Source organism: Sceloporus occidentalis, unplaced genomic scaffold (genome assembly GCF_023333645.1).
Source record: "Sceloporus occidentalis isolate IW3139 unplaced genomic scaffold, rSceOcc1.0.p SCAF_4, whole genome shotgun sequence".
NCBI classification, from domain to species: domain Eukaryota; kingdom Metazoa; phylum Chordata; class Lepidosauria; order Squamata; family Phrynosomatidae; genus Sceloporus; species Sceloporus occidentalis.
In genome coordinates this window covers 4232530-4260222 of record NW_028316984.1, presented here as the reverse complement: position 1 = coordinate 4260222, position 27693 = coordinate 4232530, and the positions used below count along the sequence as shown (strand labels likewise).

Sequence of the window (27693 nt, the reverse complement as noted above, 5' to 3'; positions counted from 1 at the left end):
TTCCAAAGAACGATGAATACAATATTGAGTGGTAACATTCTAAAGTCACGGTCATAGGCCAATATTACAATTATTCCAAAAGATAACAGAGATACACTTGATTCATATAGACCCATTCCCCTGTTGAATAGTCAGTCATGGCAGAACGATTAAAAGAAATCTTGATTGACTGGATCCATGAGGACCAAAGTGGTTTCATGTTGGAAAGCATGTTTAAAGATAATGTAAGAAACATGTTAAATACGATAGACTGTCACAAAATGAATATAGATTTTTTTAAAAAAACTGGCATCAATATTCATTGATGCCAAGAAGGCATTTGATAACGTTAATTCATTGTTTATGTTGAAAAATTTTGAAAAGAATTGGATTTAGGACACAAGTTTAGAAGATGGATAGGTGCTTCATATGAAGAACAAAAAATATATTAATAAAAAACCTGGAAGTGAGAATAATAACTAAAAATACAGAAATTTTCAAGAACAATTATAATGTTGTATGGCAAGAAATGAAAAAAGGTATGAAAAGTTGGAGGAATTTGGATTTATAAGGGGTGGTTAAAATCTCAATGAGCAAAATGAATATATTGACAAAAAAATTTTCCCATTTCAAAATACATTGAAGATAACAAATGATATACCATTTAAAATATGGCATAGGGACATATCAGAATTTATTTGATCAGGGGAAAAAAGACAAGGTAAACTGAAGTATACCCAAGGCTTCATCCATATTGTAGAAATAATCCAGATGGAGACCCCTTCAACTGCCATACCTCAATGCTATGAAATTCTGGGAATTGTAATTTTGTGAGACTTATAGCCTTCTCTGTCAGAGAGCTATGGTGCCTCACCAAATTATGGCCTGTTACAGACTGCCAAAATAAAGCTGCTTCGGGTCTCTTTGGAGGTATGCTATTTAAATGATACATGGGTCCTAAGAGTCTGGAGGTCGCACCAAAGCCACACTCCATTCCTAAGCACTGGAGTGCAGCTTTGGTGCAGCTTCCGGATTCTTAGGATGCATGCATCATTTAAACAGAATACCTCCAAAGAGACCTGAAGCAGCTTTATTTTGGCAGTCTGTATCAGGCCTATAACTCCCAGAATTAAATAAATAAAATTTCATAGCACTGAGTCATGAGAGTTACAGTGGTGTCAGCCTGGATTAATTGTGCAGTGCAGATGCAGCCAGAGATGGTATTGCTAGAGGAGGTGTGGCTTTACCAAATTTAAAACTATAATATTATGCATGCTGCCTAGGCTGGGGTTCAGATTGGATAAAATTAGAAAAGAGAATGTTATAATTCGAGGGTGCAGATAACAAATTTGGGGGTTGTGTGGATCTATTTTGTGATAAATCAAAAGTGAATAGAAATTTTGAAATCACTTCATAAGGCAATCTTTACTAAGAAGAAAGTTAAATCCAACCTGAGTAGATGTATCCCAAAATAGGCCCCAATCAACAAAGCATTTTATAAAAGGGAAGAGATGCTGAGTGAAAAATGGATTACACATGAAGATCTTATTAAAACAGAACAAAATCAACTAAAAATAACATCAGAAAAGGAAATGACTTTGGAAGGGTATAACCAAAATTGATTTTTACACCATCAGGTGAGAGAAAGATTTATGACTGATATGAAAACAACTGGGACGGGAGAGGCAGATCCAGAGTTTTAAAAAGAAAAATGAAATGAGAAAATAAGCACCAGATCTCTAAATTTTATAAACTTCTGTTAAAAATTGAAATGGAAGATTAGGTAATAATAATCTATGGTAAAGTGGGCCCAAGTTCTAGGTCAAAATATCTAATTGTAACAGTGGGAGAAAATGTGGACTAAAAGAGTAAAATATACTTTGAATTATGACTTGAAAATCTATATAAGATGCAATATAGGTGGTACCTTACCTCATATAAATTGGCTAAGATGATCAAAAATGCTAAAAATGAATATTGGAACTGTAATGGGAAAATAGGTACCATCTTTTACCATCTGTAGTGCACATGCCTATGTCTATGGAGATTATCACAAGGGGGATGGGATAGGGACAGGATCACTGCTCCGTCCTTATCCCATCCATGACCCTAGTGAAAGTGATTGCGGAAATCACTTTCACATTGCAGCCGGCTGAAAAGTGCTTTCAGCCACCATGATATTAACGGCTTCTTCTATTAATACAAAAGACTGCAAATGATGACTGAAAGCACTTTTCAGCCAGCTATAGTGTGAAAATGATTTGCACGATTACCCCCACTTGCACTTCCCTGCTGGGTCAAGTGTGGTTCATGTGTGAAAATCCTTCCTGCAATTGGGCAGGAAGGATGGAACAGGGACAGGACGTTATTGTTCTATCGCTGTCCTGTCCTTCCTGCCCGATCACAGGAAAGACTTTCACATATGCTTATCACTCATGTGATAATATGGACAGGATTTTATTGAACGAAATAAATTACTTTTTTTTTAGAAAAGCGGGGAAGAAAAGAAAGAAAACGATCTAGATTCACACAAGTATCTTTTTCACACACCCTGAAACTCCATGTAGCACCTCTGGGGGGTTCGGAACCCCTTGATTGGGAACCAGTTTTATTGAATCCATTGTTCAAAGGCTATAATCCATTGGTCTTTTGCCTCAGGAATATTGGGTACGGTTTTCAGATAAGTGTGGCAATATGTTTCAGCTCTCACTTTCATACTGAAGTTCTTAAATAGTTGTTCTGAATCTTTTGAAAATGCTGCCTATTGAGAATGGCAACCCTTAACAATGTATCTGAATAATTTAGGAGGAAAAAAATGTAAGAATATATGTGATATGAGACAAAAAGATAAATGGATAATGGCTAATGTTTTGATGTATGTATAAGTTAAAGGGAAGGAGATTGGAAAGAAGGGAATAGAAGTAAAAACGGAAGTCCATGAAGGGGGGGAGGTATGTACAGTCTATAAGAAATGAAATTGTGATGTTAATTTGGATATAATATTGTATATGTGAAAAAGATAAAAAATAAATAAAAAAGAAAAAGAAAATGCTGCCTATTTTGATATTAGATTGTAATCTTATTTTACCATAAAATGTTTTTAAAAGGAATAAAAAGTGGAAAGCTGTGACAGAAAAAGGGAAGATAATTAATAAACTCTTACTAGTTTGGGTTCAAAAACTGATAGCCGGGGAAAAAAGGAAATGCTGGAACATTGTTAAAAGGAATATATTTGTTGCCAGTACAGGAAATAGCACCCTGCAATCAGTGTATGAGTGCATAGATGTGTTTTATCTGAGCTTTTTTTGTACAATGTGTTTTATATTTAGGGCACATATCAGGATTTGCATCTGTTTTCAGAACTTGCTGCTAACAGTTAGTAATGATGCCAAAATATACTTGAGTTCCAGCTTGAGACCAAATGATACTGCCTTTTTTGTTATTCCTAATTTGAGGTCTGATATTAATTATGAATATTTTCCATAAGCACCATATCCCTTTTCTGAAGTGCTCATTAAAATTATATTAATTTAATCTGGAATAAAGCCTCACAGCCCAAACTGCTTTGGTAATGATTTATTTCTAACTGGCTGTTTTAGCTTTTTTGTAAACAGTATGCTAATTATTAATAAGGACAACAAAAGTCTGATTCCAGAAATTCAAAAGGAACAGGTCTTTCCATCCTAGTAACTGAAACTAAAATCAATGGGATGTTCAGCATGGGAAGGTACCAGTCATTCAGAGCACTGCACATAAGGCTTGGAGAGTAGGCAAAATGGAACCAACTGTTTATTTTGGGGAGTAGAGAGAGCCTTTTTAAAAGCCTTCAGTAAAGTGGTGTTCAACTTCCTTTTCTTGGCTAGATTTCTTCCACTCACAACATTCAGTCCAGTATCTAACACTGGATGTTAGTTTAGTTTTCTGTCTTCTTTGAATTGTAAAATGTGGTTAATGAAGCCAGCACTTTGTCCAGGTTCAGCCAATCTGGCCATCTGAGGCTGTTAAAAGATGGAAATGAAAGCTTCTGAACTATTTCTAACAAGGGCGCTTTACAGAGCGCCCAAAAAGGGTGCTCTGCCGGTGCCCATGTTTGCTGTGCCAGGGAACTGCAGCGAACAAACCGCGCGGTTCCCTGGAGCAGCAAAAAGAACCCGCTTTTTGTGGCGTGGAAATGACACCACAAGGTGCCAATGGTGCACTTGCGCAGTCATTTCCGCATTTTGTACATGCTCAGCACGTACTAGGGTTAGGGAAGTCCAGAAAGGACGCCCCTTCCTAACCCTAGTACGTGCCGAGCACGTACTTTTTGGCGGTGTGTAACCCGCCAAGGATTCTAAAAGAAGAAGGCAAGAAGAATTATGAGAGCCCAGACTAAGGCCACAACCATACTTGCCGTACTAAACAATGCTATAGCATAGGCCCTGTCCAGACGGGCCATTTTGTACATACTCCATACATACTCGGGTTGCCTGGGAACGTCTCTTTTAGACGCCCGCAACCCTAGTATGTACAGAGTACATACAAACTGGCAGTGCCCCAGTTTTGACGTAATGGATGCCTAGTGTCTACACGTTGTAGTGCCCAGGTGATGTTGCGAGTGCGCCAATGGTGCACTGCGGCATCACTGGCGTGCCACAAAAAGAAGTTGCTTTTTACGGCTTCTTTTTCTTGCCACCGCCAAGCCACGCAGTATATCCGGCGGCACAAACGGCACCACCACCAGACCATCCTTTATGGACGGTCTGTAGCGCGCCATAATCTCCAAATAATACCATGATAATACCATGATAGGCCTTTCTGTCTTTCACCTAACAGCAGAGAAAACTTGTACTCTTCCTTGTTCCAGCATTTGAGATATGAAATAATATGCTTATCTGTGCTTATTTTAGAGATTAAATTAATTCCTTCTTCAGAATCTCCCTCTTCTTAATTTGCTGGCATACAGTATCAGAATATTTTCTGGGTACACAAATATTTGCTGAATGTTGGATAGATATCTGATATTACATATCAATCTTTATTTTATAATAATTGACAGGTAACACAGAGAAGCATATTTAGGAGTAGATCTAAGTCAAGTAAATGTCAACCATATTGAATTAGCATATGTATTCGATTATAAGTTGAGAAATTTATGGCCCAAAGCTGACCCTAAAATCCTGGGTTGACTTATATACTGGTCAATACACTAATACTGCTTAGAAAGGTCCTGAAACAGGCACCACCTAATGTCCCACTTTCTGTGCCTCGATGCAGGAATTTTCTCTCTCTCTCTCTCTCTCTCTCTGTGTGTGTGTGTGTGTGTGTGTGTGTGTGTGTGAGAGAGAGAGAGAGAGAGAGAGAGAGAGAGGTCCCCAATCCGATTTGAAAGCCTTCTCTTCCCATCAAATAAACGCCCCATTTAACTCCACTTCTTTCCCTTCCCAATCTGATTATAAAGCCTTCACTTCCCATCAAAAAACCACTCCATTTAACTCCACTTTTTATTGCTCCTCCAGCTTGATTCTGCGGCATGCTTCTCGTGGATATTTACTACAGACTCATGCTGGAAGATCCAGAAATGCCTAGACAGGTGTTCTCTCTAGGAATATCCAGGTCCTCCAGCACATCTCTGTGGTTAACTTCAGCCAGAGATCATTTATTTCAATAACATTTGCTATTATCTGCAGTTTTCACAGTAATTTCAGCAATGTATCCCCTGTGAATACAGGGTATTACTTTACTAAATTTGGCCAAATCATGTCTCTTATTAAGATGTATGCAGCACCTTCGAAAATAATTGAAATATAGAAATTGATAGCATGAGCTTTCATAATTTGAGCACTCTCATTTGTGAGCAATAGATCTAGATTTCGGTATTCTTGTCCCACAATTATAAGAAATACAACCTTATTTTTTTCCTTTGTTTCCAGATGTTTCCCTTCTCAGCTTTTCCTTCTGTGTTTTTAATATATTGACCATGTAGTGATTTGTTTTGCCCGGTTATTTTTCATAATTTCTATACAGATATTTTGTATCTCCAATGTGAAAATTGTTGTTGTTATAACACTCATAAAAGCCAATGAAATACCACCCTGTATTCTAATTGATTAATATTCAGTTCAGTGCTCTTCTGTGTTCCTCCATTTTTCATTTTTCTTTCAAGTATGCTTGTCAATGGAAAAGGATATATATACCTTTGAGGAGTTCGTTAAAAATCCAGTCTTTATCATTTCTCCATGCATATTGTTTTCTGCCTTTAAGCCCTTCTGCTGATATCTTACTCTAAATAGTGAGAACTGTTGTCAACCAATTGCTTCTGGATCAGATTGTGATTGTTGTGATCCTGCGTGAATGTTTAAATGTTCCTGTTCTTTTTTTTTTCTTTGCAAATAGTTTGAACAAGTTGCAAAAATATAGCTTTCTCCTTTTGCTCTTCTTGAATTTTTTTGTGTTTAACACAAATCAATAACTGTTTTCATTGTTTACAAATACTTTATGTCTTTCCAGTTTCCTCCCATTTATATTGATGTTAAGGATGGTCTTTACATTTTTGTTATTATTGTTGTGTGCCTGCATGTTGTTTCTGATTTATGGCAGCCCTTGTGGGTTGCAATGGCTCAAGTGGTTAAGATGCTGACTTTGTTGATAGTAAGATTGGCCCAGGTGCTGCATGATGGGGTGAGCTCCTTTCACTAGTCCCAGCTTCTGCCAACCTAGCAGTTTGAAAGCATGCAAATGCAAGTAGATAAATAGGTAGCACTGGTGGGAAGGTAAATAGCATTCTGTACAATCATGCTGGCCACATGATCACAGAGTAGTCTCTGGCAACGCTGTCTCTTTGGCTTAGTAACAGAGAGCACCACTTTCTATGGTCAGACACGACTTGACAACTGGACACAATATTCCAGGTGGGGCCTGACCAAAGCAGAATACAGTGGCACTATTACTTCCCTTGATCTGGAGACTATACTTCTATTGATGCAGCCTAAAATTGCGTTGGCCTTTTTAGCTGCCGCATTGCACTGTTGACACATGTTCAGCCTGTGGTCTACTTGGACTCCTTGATCCCTTTCACTAATAATAATAATAATAATAATAATAATAATTATTATTATTATTATTATTTATAGCCCATCTTTTCTCAAGGAATCAAGGTGGGTTACAACATCCTAAAAACCACACAATGCAATAGAATAAAATATCAGTTACCATTAAAACAAGTCCCCCCCAACCCAATTTAAAAATTACAATCAAGGAACTAGAGTAAATAAAAACAAATACAGTGTGCCTGTGCCATGCAGATGAATGAGCAAAAAGTTTAGGGGAAATGGACACTCGGCAATTTTATTTAAACAGTGTGTTGCACTAAAATGCAATGAATGTATTTAAAAAAATGTTAAAATACAAAGCTAGCGATCTATAAAAAGTAATTCAAGCCTGTGGGCCACGCCCTACAGACATACACATAAAATGAACAATCAGTGCTGGGCCAGAAAACTGCAAATCCCATGGGAACATATACAGTACAAAAATATCAGTTCATTTGTGCCTCACAAAATGAGATAAAAGGGTATACAACCGGTTAGAGAGTGCACAATGACTAACAAATTAAAAAGGGATAATGCAGTATGCCCATTACAAAATACTAGATATTGAACAAACGCGTTTCGACATATGTGTCTTCCTCAGTGGTCATGTACAAATGAAACAATCTTCGAAAGATGCTTATAAGGTGTATGGGGACATCCTGTCTCTATGGGTAAGTTGTAGCTCCCAATGGACCAAATATCCTGCCTAGAACTGGGATGTCCCACACACAGTAGCAAGCCCTGTGCCATGCAGAGACATATTTTACGTGACTTCCAGCTTTCGCGGAAGCTGCAGTCTCGTTCAGCCAGGTGTCGCCCATCCTATATCTGTGCATTTTATTTTTCTGCCCTAAGTGCAGTACCTTACATTTCTCCTGTTAAATTTCAGTTTGGTAGCTTTGGCCCAGCTTTCTAGTTTACTCAGGACATTTTGAATTTTGATTCTATCCTCTGGGTTGTTAGCTACTCCTACTAATTTGGTGTCATCTGCAAATTTGATAAGTATGCCACCAATTCTGTCATCAAAGTCATTGATAAAGATGTTGAATAGCTCTGGGCCCAGGACAGAGCCCTGTGGTACCCCACTGGTCACTTCTCTCCAGGATGAAAAAAAAGCCATTGTTGAGCACCCTTTAGGTTCGGCCGGTCAACCAAGTACAAATCTATGTAACAGTTAACCTTGTCCTTTAGCTGGTGGGTCCCCTATTCCCTCACAGCAAGTAGTAGAACTGAGTCCCCAATTAAACCTTCCCTGGGCCAGTTCTTGTGTCAGAATAACCTGTCTGTGGGGTTGGGGTGTACTTCCTCCCATACAGCAAGGCAGGTGGAAGATTGATTCCTGAGATTATGTAAAACAGAACCAAACAAATGAAATTAAATTGCCCAGGTGTATGATCTACCTCCCATCTCAATAGCAATGAGAACTGTATAAACAAGTGGTTCTCAGAAAGGATTACTCCTCCAATCCATTCTCAACCATCAATTTCTGCCCATGGCAGGACTAAAGCAAAATTATCTAGCAGGGCCTATTGTATACAAATTCACTTTTTATTCCACAGGGCAGCTGTTGATGATTGGCCCTGATGCTGACAATGGCTGGTTAACACACATACACACACCCACCAATTCCAGTTGAAAACACTGGGTCAGCAATATGTTGGTGGGTTGCCTTAGTTACCGTGGAGTCCATGAATAGTGCATTACAGAGTTCCAGTGCAGTTTATTTGTAACTAACCTTAGTAAAATAAATTCACTGTTGCTAGAAGGTTGGGTTTTTTTCTGCCAGTAAGGTAGGCCCCTTCAATTTTTGCGCTAGTTTTTTGTGATATAAATTGCACTGTGTTGCATGCTAGTGAAATTTAATATTAAATCCAGAAAACAGAAAATCCAATTAGTCTTCTCTCCACCCACCTTATTTGGAAGATGAAGAAATTGTCTTGCTTTTAAATAATTTGATAAAACTTAAGAAAAAGGAAGATTTTCCCCTTGAAACAGAATCTAGTATAAGTCAGAAGTTGGAAATCCAAGGTGCATTCATATTGCCTCTAGTGCATTCCTTGAAAATTGAATGAGCCCCTATGGCACATGAATAGGGCTTGCAGCATAATTCCTTCCCTTATGTGAAATTGTTATATCTTTGGCTTTTGAGTGTCTTTGTTTGCATGTTTTGTTTCTGCATGTGGGTTGTCCTTTATATTACATGCCATTTCACTGTTCTTCGTGCTTCTTCCTTCTTTCTCGCCTGGGCTCTTGTATACTCACAGGATGGGAGCTGCATGACAAAGCCCACATCTGAATAAATGGATCTGCAATAGTTAATATATGCAAGCAGGACATCATGATTGCCTGCTGCTCTCATTTTATTATTATATGTTGCGCTTAGAGAATAGTGAGAGAGTTGTGAGCTGGCAAATGGCTGTATTATAAATTATGTCTCATATTTTCTTTGCACTTTGTTACAGTCGTACAAAGAGCTGATTGCAAGCCTAGAATGATAAATAGGATTGTTTTTAACCGGGCCACTCCTTTACTTCTTCCTGCGTCTACACACCATCTGCCCATTTTTAACCTTGTGTTTATGCATTTGTAAGAGCATATGTTCAGTACAGCATAGATGTCTGTGTTGGTCACAACATGCTGTGGTTTACTAGCAGCATGAGAAAATGCATTGTTTCAGTGCCTTCATTGTGAATCGGATGTGCCTGTCAATCATGATTTCACTGTGACTGTTCCTTTCAAAATTTGGAGGCAGAAGAGGAAGGATGAACTTTCTCCCTTGTACTTCCTTTCGACTTTGAGCTCTCTATATAACATTCAAGGTACAATGTTTTTACAAAAAGTTATTGCTAGAAGGAGAGAACCCCCCCCCCCACCTGAATGTCTGACAATATTTCCACAGACTTCAGAGGATGTTTGAAAACAGTAATGAATATGTGTTTTAAGTTTAAAATGTTTTTAAAATAGCAAGGAAGGAGAGACCTTCTGTTTCTTACTATGGATGCACAGAACTGCATTCCACATAAAACTAACAGTTTTTACACAGAGTTTGTGAGAATATCGTGACAATATCTAAATTTATAATAACAAGATTTGCTATAATTAAGTTGTTTTTGTTTAGAGACACTACATCTTTCATTTGTTTTGAAAAAGAAGAAAATAAATTTTAATCAAATACCAAATTTTTATAGAAAGCAGTAGCAAACCAGGAACTTGGGTTACAGACCGCCGCCGCCATTTGCTCCGTGAGGGAGCCATAGCAGCCACACCGCGCGGCTCCCGCGCGGAGCAAAAAAGGAGCTCCAAAATGGAGCTCCTTCTTGCAGTGCCTCTATGACGTCGCAAGGTGCCGCTGGCGCATTCGCGATGTCATAGGCACCGCAACACATCTATGCGTCCAAGATGTAAAGATGGCGGCGCCCGTATGAACAGGGTGCCGCCATTTTGTACGTATTCCATACGTACTAGGGTTAGGGGGGTGCAGAAGCACCGCCCCTTCCTAACCCTAATACGTATGGAATACGTATTTTTTGGCGGTCTGTAACCCGCCCTGGTTTACAGGCTTTTTAAGCTGATGGGCTGTACTGAGCCTTAGTAGAAAGGAAGCCATGTTGTAAAACCCTAATTTGGGAAGGTCAACAGGGAGGCAGATGTTGGGTAACACTATGGCTGCATCCACATGGCAGAAATAATCCTGTTTGACACTTTGTTAACTGTCATGGCTTAGTCCTGTGGAATTCTGGGAACTGCAGTTTGTTGTGGCACCAGAGCTGAATATCAGATAAAGCTAAATATCACTCAAAACTACAATTCTCAGAATTCTATAGCACTGAACCATTGCAGTTAAAGTGGTGTCAAATTGGATTATTTCTGCCACGTGGATGCAGCCTATGTTTTCTATCAGTCACCCCCCCCCCCAAGGCCCCAGCTATTTTTCTCCTAGTGCAGTGGTTCCTAACCTTTTCTATGCCCAATACTGCTAGGAAATGTTTGATTAATGTTTGTACTCCTATAAAAGTTATATTACTTTTGAAGATGAATAAAAATCTAATTTTTGAACCATAAATTGAACCACATACAATTTGCGGATGAACAAATTGAACTTTTACTCCTTCTACTCATTCATGATTTGTTAAAACGTGGAACTTTCCATTTTATTTTAATCTGCAGGACTGCCTGTGGATTCAGGCAATGCCTAGATTTTGTTTTGATAGAAAAAAGAGAACTAAATTGATTCATACAAGTATGTTGTTGCAAATGGAATGAGGATGCATAGCACTTTTCCACCAAGTCTTGGGGCCACATCCAGTGCTGCACACCAAAATTCCTTCAAAGTCTTGCTTTCAAATTGCTTTTCAAGAGTTCGATTTGTCAACAAATCAAGATTTTCTTTCAGTTTTTTGTCATCTGACATTTTCTCTAAATTTTAGGAAAATGGATTCATGGTCCTTTCTTCTGATATCTTCAGTTCTCCAGCAGCAAAACATCAAACAATTTTGTCAGCATATCCAAATGAACCATAATTTCTTCACGCACAGTTGGAGATATGGATCCAGCATCATCAACCATGTCTACTAGTGAATAAAAAATTGAGAGATAGTCTCTTTTGCCAAATGCATAACTTTTCATAGGCCTTCAATATGCTTAGTCTTTTTCCTTGAAGAGAAACATTCAGGTAATTCATACAAGTGAAAATGTCAGCTAAGTAAGCAGCATTTTGGCACATTCCTGTGATTCCAGTGCCTCAACCAGATCACATTCACACTCTTCCAGAAATACATATTTCTTCCCACAATTCAAAGAAGCAGATTGAAGCTTGTCCTCATTATAGCCAATGAACTTCTGTGTGGAGGAGCAAAAATGAATGCTCACTTCCCAGATCCTCACAAAACAATTTGAAGATGTGATGGTTCAGAGCCAATCTGATAGATGATCTTCAGACAAGTATCAAGGACTTTCTTCAAATTTGGAGGTAATGTTTTTGATGCCAAAACTTGTCGATGAAGAAAAAATAGCTTACCTGCAAGCCTGGAATTTTGTTTTTCATCAATGCAGAAAAAATAGATTTACTTCCAAGCATTGCATGTGCCCTGTCAAAGCACACAGAACCTTAATATCTAAATCATGTTTAGCAAATATGTCTTTCACCAGCTGCACTACATTCTTTGCAGTTGTGTTTGTTTTCAGGTCTTTACAAAACAAGAAATTTAGTTCAGTAATGCAACGAGTTGATTATAACTGGAGACATTTTTTAAAAAATATTTATTTACTCATATCAATTATACCAATATAGAGACTCAAGGCAACATCAGTTGACTCATCCAAATGAATAGACATTTTGAGAGGACTAGCTCTGACATCTGAGATTACTTCACTCGAAATGTCTTCACTCAAATAACCGATTTGGTTATGAATGACATTATTTGATAGGGACACCTGTTCAAATGTTGTTGGTTTTTGCCCAGGATAATTGCTGTGTTTTCCAGTGCACATGGCTTGATTAGATTGTATTCCTGGATTTGGCCACTTTATATACCACTTGACATGAAGCAAGTAGTGTTTTGTCAACAGACACAAAGCCTGATTTTGGAAGAGTTCCCTGTGAATCAAACAAGCTCTTTTGAGTGTCAACAACCCAGCATCATGCCCTTCAACACACATGCCTTCCCAGGAGACTGGGGGTGTGCTGCTGTCTGAACGCCACACCTCCAGTCCACCGGGAAACCTGCTCTTTTTGACCATCTGTTTTAGCCCTTGTCAGGAATGACCACTTTAGTCAATCAGACATGCCTATAGCAAACATGTTTTCAAATATGGTATTATAATACTATATGTGGTTACAACAAGATAAATTGATCAGATAGAAATGCTGTGGGGACATGACACAATTTATTAGGCTACTCTCTTATTCCCCAACACTCACAATAATTATGGGACAAGATTGTACAGAGCATATGGCAGTGTGTAATAGGCATGACATGCCAAGTCTGCCTGTATCACAACTGTACTTCCTATAATAATAATTATTCACACACATGTGTGTTTGTGGGCTTGTGTAAAAGTATGCTCGAGTGATGTGATTCATGAGGTTGTGTTATGGCCACAATTTATGTGGGAGTAGCTTCTGGGCTAGTGAATGACAGTTTCACTGTCAGTAAACTCACACCTCACTAATGTGAATGAAGGAATCAACTGGGATAGCAAAATATGGGGAAATGTACAAAGGCGTTTATGGGGCTGAACAGATGCCCCTTTCAGTGCTGGATTGGGCCGCAGCAACTACATGGGGAAGGTGCCTTCTGGTGCTTTTTGGGCTCTGTGTCATCTGAATGCAGCACCAAAGGAGTGCTGTGATGTCCCCACTGTGCGGTCAGACGCACGGCAAGACGGTGGCATCAGGGAAGTGTTGGGGGGTGCATCATTTGGACGCCACACCCCCATTCTGCCCTGAGGCTGGTGTTTCTTGTTGGTCTGTTCAGGTCCTATGTCTCTCTTGACTTGGGCAGTAGGAGATTGGAATGTGCTTGGGACAGATATCACCTCCTGTCTCCTCTGTAATCCTCATTTGCATTATATATGGGGAATTCAGTGGCAGCAAGGGAGGCAGTTGATTGGCTGGACAAAGCGGGGATAAGCCCGAGATTGGCCATGTGAAATCAAGTGATGGAGTGAGGCACAGTGCACATGGGCAGAGCTAATGGACACATGCTGAGATGGATGAAATAGGTAACGAACTCTGGTGATAGTGAATTTGAGCGAAGTAGCATACAATATCTATGTCAGCTGTTGTGTTACAATAATTTTGACAGGCAATACTCTGATAATCAGTTACTTTACTTATATGTTAATTCTGTTATTATCTCCTTTTGATTAAATAAATGAAACTACTGTCTACACAACACAACCTCAAGGCCCACTGGCAGCTGACTGAGTGATGACTCATGACTTGTCAATCAAGGACACAAGTTGCACTTTATCACACCCTCTGAAATTCCATCTTGGGGGTGTGGGCATCCATTTTGGATCCCCCGTCCAGATTTCCCCCCAGTGTTCTTCTGCAAAAATTTCATCATTTTCAGATTAGTTTTAATAAAGGAAGGGACTTCAGGGGGTAATTTGGGCTTAATCCTGAGGACTCCTGACCAAAACAAGCTACGCTATTGATATCCTTCAGTCATCTCCATGCAATAAGCTTAATATTCACGTTAACATTTCTGGATTTCACATGCCATAGATATGCTGAAGGAAGAAAGAATGAGACCTGAAGGTATCCCATTTTAAGAGTGTTTTTGTGAGCTTCACATGATGATAGAATAATCATTTTATGTGCATTTTGGCAGATTATTTTAATTGCCCACATATGTTGAATAAAGGGGCCTATTCTGCTTTCTAACCTACACACATATTACATATAGTCCTTCATAGTACTTCAGGAGTGAAGAAGCTAATTAAAACACTTCAGGCAGTTCTTGTGGCATTAATGCTGCTTCTTGATTTATGATAAGAATATTGATATTAATGGTGCTATTTTGGTACCAAAAAGGTAGGGCTTGACATATCAGTCTGGGCTTCATTTCTTTATTTTTGGCCCCAGCAATATAGCCAATCATGTCATTAATGTGTGGGAGATGAGAGGGGGGAGGGAGTTATTAATGGAATAAGGGCTGCAAGGGTACATTTATCCCCCCCTGACAGCCCCCACAGCTAATCTGAGGCTCAGCACCACATCTGAAGCCACTTGGCTCATTATAGATTTCATGGAAATGGATTCTCTGAAAGTGTTTCCATATGTGTGTTCCCAATATATCCTAGCCTCTTCTAAATGGAAGTACAAACTTGTGCACAGGCTGGAAATGGATTCAGGATGTGACAGAGAAGTCACACGAGCACAGTGGCACTGTGGGTGGCCTACTCTATAAGACACAGCGCCCTATGTGTTGGCTTCTGTCCTAGAGCAGATTCTGTTTCAAAGAGTATCTTCCTTCCCTTTGCTTCTAAGTTTTTAATCACGTTTTCAAAGAGAAAGGACTTTCCCCCTCTTTTCCTAAAATGGAAGAGAAGTGTATTAGTGGAATCGGATCTTAATGACACAGTTCCTATTTGCAAGGACTAGGTAATATTTCATTTCACTGGCAAATGTCACAGAATATAATATAATATAATATAATATAATATAATATAATATAATATAATATAATATAATATATATTGCACTGTATGGATTTTACTGATGTAAGCCACCTCGATCTTGTTGGAGAGGCAAGATAGAAATCATTATTATTATTAAAATTGATGTTTTTTAAACTGATAATTGGCTGAAAATACAGGTAATAGCTTTTTAGATAGATTTCAGATCACTTCCCAGTTGCAATTTCAGCCACAAATGAACTCAAAATGTGGTGGAAAGTGCAGAGGTAAAAATGGTCCTTGCCCCCACCACATTTGTCCACCACTATGATAAGAAAACAATAACTTATCATGATAAGGATGTTTTTTCTCCCATGGATATATTACAAACATGTTGTGTTCTTAAAAATTAGAATTGGTCCTATAAATTTTAAGATGTTGTTGTGTGCCTTCAAGTTGTTTCTGACTTAATGCGACCCTATCATGGGTTCTTCCTGGCAAGATTTGTTCAGAGATATGTTTAGGAAGGTTGCCTTTGCCTTCCTCTGAGGCTCAGAAAGTTTAAGTTACCCAAGATCACCCAGTGGGTTTCTATGGCTGCGTGGGGATTCGAAACCTGGTCTCCAGAGTCCAATGCTCAAAGCACTAGACCTGGCACTCAAATTGGAAGGTAGACTAACTTTTAAAAAAAGTTTTACAGACTGCAGTTCCCAAACAGCGGGTCTCACACTACTCACTTAAACAAAACATCTATCAGCTGATAGTAACATAGGCTGTATTTTTGTTTTAATTTTAAAAGGGGTTTCATGATTTGCTACCAAATTTTGTCATCAACTGCAATGATAAATGTTTTCCTTGCATTTAAAGCACTTGCCACCAAATTTTTGCATCAGGGTAGATTCCTGTTTCCTGGAACGACTGAAGTAGACTATCCATATCTTATTTTTTTTCCCTTCTAAGTATTTTTGTGTTTCTGCTATTATTTTTATTATTTTTATCTTTATTATTATTTACGGTATTTATACCCCGCCCTTCAGCCCTAAAAGCTATCAGAGCGGCTTACAATTATTTTTAATTAGACGGTTCCCTGCCCTCAGGCTTACAATCTAAAAGTCATGACACAAAAGGAGAAGGGAATGGGGATGGGGATGAGGTCCAGTGGTTATTCTCTCCCTCTGGAGTAGGCACAGTCTTGTCTACATTAAAATTTTGGATTTCCCCAGTGATTGCCATATGGTGGGTCTCCCCCCCCCCCCCAAAAAAAAAAAGCTGGTAAGTTCTTTCATGCAACACATTACATTTATCATGTAATTTGTACCTATACTGTATATCTTCTTTTTAAAGAACTTTGGAGGGGAGGCTTCTACAGAGTCCTGATCCCCAAAACATCTAGCACTAGTTTTTTTATCTTAGGTATTTATATCAATATTGATGTGGATATTTATTTATTTGTACTTCAAGAAAACTTGTAGTTCTCTGAAGTTTTATAATAGCTCCTTTTAAGGCTTGGAATTGTATATATTGGCATTTTGGCTGCCTGAGTATTATCATTCGCACCTGACCATTGCTAATGCCAAACTTGACTATTGCTATTCAGATTTACATTCACTCCTGGCACACTGCTGATAAGGCATTGCCTCATAGAAGTTGACACAGGCCTGTTACAGACTGCCAAAATAAAGCTGCTTCGGGTCTCTTTGGAGGTATGCTATTTAAATGATGCATGTGTCCTAAGAGTCCGGTGGTCGCACCAAAGCCACACTCCATTCCTAAGCACTGGAGGGCAGCTTTGGTGCAGCTTCTGGATTCTTAGGGTGCATGCATAATTTAAACAGCATACCTCCAAAGAGACCCGAAGCAGCTTTATTTTGGCAGTCTGTAACAGGCCACAGTTTGTCCACCCAGCCTAGTCTGACTCTAAGAAGCAAGAGGTTTCCACCATCTGTTACCTAATTCCTTTAACTGGAAACAGCAGTATTTGAGCACCTGTGTGAAAGCACACCTTCTACCACTGAGCTGGAGCCTACTATGTAATTTCCACAAATACTGAAATGAGTAATTGTGGTTATTTATTTGCTTATATTACTAATTAAACAATCATCTTAAGAAAGGCAGAAAGTTTCACAATTGGTCTTTTCTGCATTTGCAAAATTATAGTTATCTGAAAGGTCTCAATAAATATCTGTTCCTTTTCACAATAAGAAGCAGGAAGTGACTTGCCAGGGGTCTAAAAGAAATATTTCTAGGTGGTAGGGCCTAGTGGTTTGAGCACTGGAATGTGACTTTGGAGATCAGGGTTTGATTCGCACATTGGCCATGGAAACAACTGGGTGACCTGGGGCAAATAACACACTCTCAGCCCCAGAAAACTCTGTGACAGGTTATTCCTTCCTTAGGGTTGCCATAAGTAGAAATGACTTGGAGGCATACAACAATAACAACAACAATGGCTTCTGGCTGTTTTATGAAATAAAAATACAGTAATTTTGCCTTATCACACATTTGCTTCAAACAGTCCAAGCCAGGGATTAGTAATAGATGCAAGGATGGGAAAACTAGAATTCCACAGAAATGTCTCTAGAAAATTCAGGAAAAATGGCTTTAGTCTAATGGCTAAATTACATGTTATTTGCATAGTATGCACATCCCCCTACTTTTTATCTAGTCCACTGTGTAAATAGTAGAGTCCCAATCCAAATTTGAACCAATGTACACAGACATAAGGTATGAACCTTCCCAAATTTATCCCTCCTTTGGAAGGAATTTTTCCTGCCCCCTCTAAAGGCTAAAAGGCTCTGCTTGTTTGTGCTGGGCAGTGAATTTAGAGTGGTTCCCTTGTTGTACAAATCTGGATTAGATCCCTGAACTAATGCTGAAGTCAATGCTCACGTGCCAGAGTCCTGAGATCTCCCCTGCCACCATCACAGGCGGGCTTAGCGAGTGCACCTTCTCAGGGGCTACTCTCATCCTTCAAGAACACCCTTCTGGAGGAGACGAGGCTGGACTCCTCCCTGCCTTCCTTTCACTGACAAAGAACTTTTTGTTTAATCAGGCTTTTAATGGGTCAGCAAAAGAGCTCCTGACTGGGTTGTGTGTTTTATTTATTTATTACTTTTATAGGTTTTTAAATAATTTTATTTTGTTACTGTGTGGAGTTTTAATTGTTTTTATTTAAAGTACTGGGTTTTTAAAAACTGACTTTCTTTGGCAGCCACCTTTGGTTTCATTCTAGGAGAAAGGTGAATATTGATTAAATAAATGAATGATAGAGAAGGAGCTGCTTGCTACACAATTGATATATGATGTAGCTGCTTGATCCTCTGAGCACCACCCAGTTTCAACAATATCAATTCAGCTTGATTGGTATCCACTAGGGTTTGGTTCCAGGATCCCTCGATGGATGCTCAAATCCCATTGTATATAATGGTGCAATAAAATAGCATCCCTTATAGACAATGCCAAAATCAAGGTTTGCATTTTTGGATTTTGTGTGTGTGAATATTCTTGAACCATGATTGGTTGAATCTGTAGATGCAGAGTCTGTGGATTTGGAGAGCCAACTGTATACAGTTGGAAAAACATGAATGTCATAAAGAAATCTATGCATTCTAATAGCCTTTTACAATGTCTAGGCTATAATCCTGTACACCTTTACCTAGGAGTAAGCCTCACTGAACTCTTTTGGGAGTTGTCTTTGAGAAGATATATGTATGATTGAAATGCTAAAGTAAATAGAATAGGAAAAAAAGTCCCTCTTGCCTAATGTTTGAACTCTACCGGAACTCTATTCTGTATTTGTGTGCATGCATGTGTGCACACACACACATACAGGATTTGTAACTCAAAGGACAAGGTGAGGAAAAAAAACACTAAAACCAAGACTTAAGCATATTGTTTATGCAATTCTAAAAAAAAAAAAAAGAAAGAAAATGGGGGGGGGGGGGTTTCCAAGGTGTGTTTATTTCTTTTGCTTATCTCAAGAAGCAATTGGAAGTCATGCAGCACTGGATGTTGTGTTCCAAAGTAGGATGTTTAGTTCCAAAGCTAGGGAAGGTTGCAGGAGTTTGCTTTTGCATGAGCACACTGGAAAGGGAAAGAGAATGAGAGAGAGAAAGAGAGAGGTGTCAGTTGGCTGAAAGTTGGCTGAGTCCTTAAGGAGGCAGTTTGGTACTCAGTGTTCTTGACATAAGAAAACAGTGTTCCTACTGTTAGACATTTGCTAGAGTTGGAACACTCACCAGTTAACTCAACATCTACTTATTTGATCAAAGCCAAATACTCCATAAAGCCAAGAATATAATCACGTAACTACCTTTTTTGTATGATAATAGTACTGGATAGTAGTGAATGGAGGAATGATAATTTGACCAGTATTTGACTAATCCATACACATCAGATCTTTCCCTATTTGCAAAGTTGGAATTCTGTGTTTGATACAGTCACTCTGTTGTGGTAACATTTTATATTATCTTTTAGAGGGAGACTGTTTAGTCTTAAATCCAAATTGTTTGCTCCAAACAGAACAGGACTATTAAATAAATAGTATCTTGTTGAGTCAATACTTAGGAATCAATCAGCCATTGAGGGTGTCGCCCCCAAACTCTGGAACGACCTGCCGGATGAGATCCGTCAGATAACATCATTAGACAGCTTTAAAAAAGCGGTCAAGACGGATCTCTTCCGGCAGGCCTTTCCAGATTAACCATCCCGGCCCAGGTTCCCTGATTCCCTCATTCCTCCCGTGGCCCCATCTTAGTGATGGTTGAGGATCAACAGAGGGATATCAGGGGTTTTAGTTTTTAATTGTTGTTTTTATGCTTTGATATTGTGTTTTCAACATGTTATACTGTTTAATACTGTCTTAAGGGGGGGAGGGATAAAGTGTTTTTAATTGTTATATTTTATATTTTACTGTTGTCAACCGCCCGGATTGGTTTCCCATAGGGCGGTATACAAATAAAATATTATTATTATTATATATTATTATATTTACTCTCTGTGACACTAAAGTGGATTTAGGCATTCAGTGTGGTGATGAAAAAATAGATGATTGAATTACTAAGAGCATTCTGTGATTCAGTATTTTTAATTGCTTTTTAAAAACACTTATAATTACAAAAATAAATAAATAAAAGAAACAGAAAAAAGAGAAGGTGAAAATATATAAGATATAAACAAGTTCTTGGCATATACATTAATGTTAGCTGGTCATAGGTCCGATAATACATTTTCTTTGAATTAATGTCTATAAAATTTCTGTTGTCACATAGCTAAACAGGTAGATTTTCAGACCTATGGCCATATTCTGATCATTTAATCACCTCCTTGGTTCTTGCGGTAGGTCAAGGGGAGAAATCATGTGGTCTACCCAGATGTATTTGAAACACAGTTCTCAGCATTTCTTCTCGTTGGCTATGCTGGTCATGGCAATCAGACAACATCTGGAAGAACACATGTTTCCAATCACTGCTATAGTTACTTGGCAATGATCTTATAAACTTAGTACTTATATTCACGGGGGTGGGGGTGTCATTAAACAACTTATAATCCTATTCTGCCCTTCTGTGTTGTTTCTTTTCCCTCTTCACCTACCGTGTTGATCCAGGGTAGAAATGGGACTTCTCCTACTTCACTATGGCTGAGGCATCAGGGATTAACCAATGACCATGCATTCCCACCTTCTAGTTTCTTCTCATTGTCTGTACTCTTCACAGTGCAGAGTTTATCATTGTTACCAATATTATACCAGTATTAACCATGATTACACCAAGTGCTTCAAACTCTATTACCTAATGTAAAACCTTATCATAGATAACCTAGTTGATGTTGATCATCATGAGACTGGAGACAGTTATGACATCATACTGTGGCTCAAGATGAAAGAAGGGTATGCATGAAAGTAGAGGTGCTCACAATGTCATTGCTAAATGCTGAGCTTGTAACCACAGCTAAGGGCCATTGTTTCAGTATGATGCCTGGTATCTTATTCAATATTTCATAGTAGTTTTCCCTCCATCATGGTCATAGACTGTTTTCTAAATAGGATCCTTACCCACTGCAATTTAGCTTCCAACTATTTATTCAAATGAAGCAAATTTATTCTACCCATCTCTGCTCAATTTCCAGCATATAAACATCTACCTTGTATCTTTCTTAGTGATTGCCAGAAAGTGATGGTACATTATTTCCACCAGAGTATCTGCAAAAAGTATGGTTGTAATTTGTAGCAGAATAAGCCTGTTGAATGGGCAATTTCCCTAGATTTTGGCTAGGTACCTATCCAGGACCTGTAAGATTTTTTGTTGATCAGTACTAAGGTTTTGATAAATTGGGACTGGAAGTAGGAGTGTGATCATTATGGAAAATACTGATCCATGAAAATAGGAGACCATCTGTGTTAGATCGCAGTGGACTCTCACAGGTTATGCATGACCATGGTTTATATAAGGTGCTCTTCCTTGTAGTATGTATATAAAATGACTTGATATTCCTTTGGGGAGCAAAACAAATGGGTTCTTTTTACCAAAAAAAGTAAGTTATATCATCATTTTTGAGAAAAAAATGGATATTTACAGATTTTTTCCCCCATCTTTTGTTATAATTTTTAGGTGCTTCAGAGCTGGGCCCATTTTCAGATCCCAGGCAGTTTACAAGCATTTCATCTCTCACTGAGAGCCGCTTCTCCAACCCACGAATGCACTATCCAGCCACCTTTACTTATACACCGCCAGTCACCTCAGGCATGTCATTGGGTATGTCAGCCACCACTCATTACCACACGTACTTACCACCACCATACCCAGGCTCTTCCCAAAACCAAAGTGGACCATTCCAGACCAGCAGCACTCCATATCTCTACTATGGCACATCGTCAGGATCATATCAGTTCCCCATGGTGCCAGGGGGAGACCGCTCCCCAACCAGAATGCTTCCTCCCTGTACCACCACCTCCAACGGCAGCACATTATTAAATCCTAATTTGCCTAACCAGAATGATGGTGTGGAGGCTGATGGAAGCCACAGCAGCTCCCCAACCATCTTGAATTCTAGCGGCAGAATGGATGAGTCTGTGTGGAGGCCATACTGAATTTTTCTCTCTCCGTGGGCTAAAGTCTGTGAGCCAAACCAAACAAACAACTGTCAGCTAATTATAAAGTGCCTGTTTTGGGTTATTTTATTTCTGTTTAAATTGATTCTGTTGATATGTGTACCTAAGCAGCTGGTATGTTAACATCTAATAATATACATACAACATGATAATGACTTTCCATATCATAGTTACAGTGGATCAAAGCACATTTTATTGTTCTCTTGGGAATACCTATGTGGGTTTATAGGATCCAATGCATAAAGATGCCCATTCTATCTTGCCTTGTAAAAAAAAGTTACGAAGTTGTTTTGCCAACCAAGGAGAAATGGACTTCTGTCACTTATCAAGAGAAAGCCTTTGCTTTAATTGCTGTTCAAAATAACAGTTTAAAAAACACAGTACCTTGAATTTCAGGTACAGTTGCAACCATATAATATACAGGACCCCTATACAGGCACTGTGCAATTCACTGTATGTGTTTGTGCACAAAAGAGGGGGGGGGGGGCTTCTATTTATATCATAGTATCACTACCTTACAGTAATGTTTCAATCATCTTATCCATGCCTTGCAAAAAGATAGATGTTTTAAGGTGCATGGCTTATTTTGTGCTGAAAGAGCATCCTATAAGGTACTAAGACAGACTTGTTTGTTATGTCTTCTGCAGTTATGTAATTTTTGGTTTAGTTGAGTTTTTTAAAAAGTGGTTTTAGGGGAACCCTTAAAATTAAAATGAAATCTAATTCCCTATGCAAGGGCAGAAGATAATGGCAATATATCTTACTAAAACCAAAACATTATCAGTAGTCTGTGTATTTGGCTAACTTGTTTTATTTTATTAAGTTATAAATATGTAAAAATTGAGGTTATGTGCAAAAAAATTGAATTGTCCTATAGTTTTAATGAAATATTTATAATTATTTAATGATCTTTGGTCCCTTTAAAGTTTTCTTAATGTAATGATGTGCTGACTTCGGTCTCTAAAAATGTCTTGTTGTTTTTAAATAGTGGCAGCCTTTCAGTGGTACAGAATCTCAAAGCTGTACCTGAATGCTGAAAAACAGTTCTAGTATAAACCAGATGTAATGTGATTTTAAAAAAAGAAAAAAGGAAGTGCTTCCATCTCATAAAGTATAGCAATTGTTTTAATTTGTGAAGGATATGCTGTTTAAATGTTACTGGATATTTGGTTACCTATGACTTTTTATTCTGTTTTAAAAAACAAACTGGAAAGACAAACCAAATGAAGGAAAAACATTTGGGTAGCTCCCTAGATTTTAACAGGTGGATTCCATGCTCAGTGTTCTGCTTTCACAGAGATGGAAGTTCATCTTTGCCCATTCAATGGTGCCATCTGCATACCTCAAACTCTGTCACTCAAATGTATGTGTAGAGGCTCTGAAGGGTACCTTGCCAAGCAAAAGGAAATATCCTCACAGAAGTACATTTTTCTCACATGCAAATGTGTGTAGATATTTTCTGATGCAATTTAGAACTGTAAATGTCAATCAACATTTGGAAACACCCATGCAATGCCAAAGAAAAAAGGTTAGGAACTTCAGGAAATATGCCTTAAAAAAATATCAGGTTTTTAAAATCAAAATACCAATAAATTCTTTCCAGAACATTCATTATATTGATCTTATAGGTCTTATCTAGTATTAAATGCTGGAGTAATGATGCTTCCTGACTATGTTTTAAACTAGCCTTTTAAAAAAAATTAGCCATTGTGTTAAAATGAAACAACTATTTGCTAACTGCTGCAGTGTAATTTACATTACAGAGGTACACATTCATTAACAATTGCTCAAGCATGAATGCTCAATATGAAAGTCTCTCTAGGGCCACATACCTAATTCTTAAACCTGGGACTCTCCATCCATCCCTTTCAAATGATGTCTTGCCATGATGACAAGCAGAATTAACTGCTTGGCAATCATCTGAGATCCAAAGCATTCTTCCTTAGCCTTCAGTGAGTTTATTTGGCACCGTAGCCTGAAACCCAGCAACCTGTTGCTTCTGTTCAATAGAATATACACAGGTTTACCATATATACTTCACTATAAATCAACCCCATATATACGTTGAGGGCAGGTTTGAGGGCCAAAAGTGTGGATTTTGATATGACTCATGGATAAATCAAGGGTAAAACTTAGGGTCATATAACAAAAGAACTAAAGGATGAGGCAGAGGAAAACAATGCCAAAAAAACTTACACAATTCCAGGAGGTTTGTGTTTACACTAAAACCTGGATGGATGAGCAAGCTGAGGGAAGGGCAGTGCTTCCAGGACACATTACTCTCTTGCCTTTCCCAAGGGGATGGTTCCTTTTTTAATACAAGTTAATGTTCAGTGCATACATTGACTCATGGATAGGTCGGCTCAGGTTTTTGGGGTCAATTTTTTGATTAAAATTTCTAGACTTATACATGAGGGTATACAGTAATTTAAGCAAAATGTGGGGCCATGGACAAAACCAGAGCCTTCTAGAAGGACATACCAGCTTCTCAATCATTCTACTATATCTCTTTGTCTGCCATGTTCTCTTTGTACTGTTTTTCACCTCAACTCCATGCAACTAATATTTTCTTTGGAATGTAATGCTGTTGGAACTAATGATGTCCATTTTGGCCACCCTGACAAGAAGAAATGGTGAAATACTTACATAACATACTTGGACGGTGTCAGTCCCATCGTCCCTTGATTAGTAAGTCAGCCCACCAGAAAAGATCCCAGATTCCCATGGATCATTCCTCATATTTTAATAATGTGCTGTTTAGGAGAGTCTTTGCCTTCTAAAGGTTGTCTGTTGATTCCTTTTTTGAAAATAAGAGACACTTTCTGATGTGTAGTTTTCCTTCAAAGATGGAAGCTGTTACTGATCCTATTTATTGTTTGTGGTAGCTTGAAGCATACCTTTGTCCATTTATTTGTCTCTGTAAGAAAAGTTTGTTCATTTCAGCAGCACTTAAAAGAGCCAGTGTCTGGTTACACATTTCAAGTTTTGTTGGATTTTGTTTGCTGTTTTTTTTAAGCAAGAGGGGAAAAAAGGAAATGAACTGTCAGTCAAAAAGCTGTTGTGTATTTAATAAAAGGTACTATATTTGTACATTATTTTTATTGCTGAGAAGGGCTTTTAAAAGATATACTATATGCATCTTAAGCAATTTTGTAGGGATATTTTTGTTTTGTAACAGGGGCTGCAGGCAGCACTTCAAATACATTTTACAAGCAAACAAGCAAGCAACATGTTCTTGTACAGTTCAAGTACAACTTTATATTTCTGGATATAATCCAGCATAGGCCATTTTTCTGTTGTTGTTTTTCCCCCTGTACCTACAGCAATAGTTGTGTATTGACATATTTTAAAACTAGATCATTTGAGATTAAAAGCTCCAAATTGCTCAGGTGTGTGATTTAGTTTGTCCCAAATTCTTGCCCTCATACTATGACTGCACAGTTGAAATGGTTCATTGTGTGAGTTTGAATTGACCTGCAATAATGGAAGGGCTGGCTGAAAAGATTATTCATGAGCAAGTTTGATAAGCACAAGGCCTTTCTCCATTACCTCTCATATTTAAATATATTTAACAGTGGGATTTTTACAAAGATATAAGCTCTCAGCAGAATACTTCTTTTTTCAGTCTTGGATGCTTCCCGGTTCCTTTGATGGCATCATAGAAAGAAATACAATAATAAATAAATACTTAAATACAAAATAAGTTACAAATAACTTAAGGTCCTAAGTCTGCATGCTGTCAACTGATAATTAGTATATTACTTATGTGTATCATACATTTTAATAGCCCCCTTGCTTTCAGGAAGGGAGTGTGTGAAGATATTCACAAGATAAAGGTGGGTTATAGACCGCCGCAAAGCGCCATTTGCTCCATGAGAGAGCCGCAGCAGCCACGCGGAGCAAAAAAGAAGCTCCATTTTGGAGCTTCTTTTTGCGGCGCCTCTATAGACGCCGCGCGATGTCCGGACGCACAGCGTCCGATACGTAAAGATGGCAGCGCCCGTATGAACAGGGCGCCGCCATCTTGTACGTATTCTATACGTACTAGGGTTAGGGGGGTGCGGAAGCACCGCCCCTTCCTAACCCTAGTAAGTATAGAATACGTACTAAATGGTGGTGTGTAACCCGCCAAAGTCACATGAACTGTGATTAATATCTCAAGCATGGGAATTCTTTGACAAGAGGAAACTTTGGTCCATTTGACAGAATCAGTGATAGGAAACTTCATGTGAAAATCAGCTCTCAGAAACCATACCAAAGATTTGTTTACAGGGAGGCAAGAGTTCATATCCTTGGATAAAATGCAGAATTTAATACCAGACATGGGCAAGCTATCAGATAAAGTGAGCTAGAAATCAGCACCTCTTTAACCCTTTCAAACGCAGTCTGGGAAGGACGCCATTTAGTTTTGTACTTCCAGCGAGTAGCAGTCTGCTGAGCATGGATTGCCTAAGTATTCACTTCTATGCACATCCCCATGGCCTTATCAAGAGGGAAGTTTTTTTGCACTGTCAAGTTTACCAAAATACTGTTCCACTTTACTGTTGGAGCCTGCCATTCAAGTTTTGAGGAATTAATGTATCAGGAGTTACAGAAAAGCCATTAAAATGCAATAATTTACAAGTCATATAAATATATATACAAGTAATGAATAAAGATAAAAGAAAACAAAGTTTTCTAGTCTTTAAACTTTCTGTGATACATTTCATTTAGCATGTTCTACTTGATATTTTAACTGTTTTTGTTGCAATACTTCTAAATTGATGACCCAGAAATCATGTTTTACAGTAATTTTTGTTTTCATAGGTACAGTAAGCAACATTCCATATTGTTTTTTGCTTACATTTGATTTACCAGTCTTGAATTTCTGCTGAAACAAAATATTTGTAGCATTTCCTGTAAATACCAGCTTTAATTTGTTTGATTCCCCCTCTCCCATTGCTGTTGCCTAAGATTTGCTTTTCATGCACATATTGTACAAACACATTCTTTTTTGTGATTGTGGAAGGGTTTACTTTATCTTCAAAGGGACTATTTGTATTGTATGTTGCAACTGTAAATGGAATTCGTTTGACATTCTCTCATGATTGTAATATTAATTTTGAGGTTTGAATCTCATTTTCAATAAAAATGGCTTTTTGTTAATGTTGTTCCCTGTTTCTTTGTCTTCTCCTGCATCCCAATAAATACCTAGTTTATATTTGTAAATAAACAACAGCTGACTTGAGCCAGCATGTACGGAAATAGGATACCGCCCTTTACTAAAAGCTCCTTTAGCTTTTGGAGAATAGAAGCTACTATTTTGAAAAAGAACTGCCATGGCCTTAACCACAGTTGTATGAAATGCTTAGTAAAATCATCATTCATCATCCACAAGTGCTATTCTATGACTAATAAAGATTTATTCTATTC

At 38.3% G+C, this 27693-nt stretch overlaps 1 protein-coding gene across 4 annotated transcripts in view; it reads left to right on the top strand.

Annotated features, from left to right (window-relative positions):
• Positions 1-27693, top strand: part of LOC149313440 (runt-related transcription factor 2-like) — a 301695-nt gene that overhangs the window by 210262 nt on the left and 63740 nt on the right. For 3 of the 4 annotated variants that reach the window (XM_089519114.1, XM_089519113.1, XM_089519112.1), the window contains one exon: positions 21782-22307. The exons of the other annotated variant lie outside the window; for it this stretch is intronic. In XM_089519114.1, the coding sequence (XP_089375240.1) occupies positions 21782-22260 (479 nt within the window). In that variant the 3' untranslated portion in view covers positions 22261-22307. Of the gene's footprint in view, positions 1-21781; positions 22308-27693 lie in introns of those variants that run through there. 4 annotated transcript variants of the gene reach the window in all.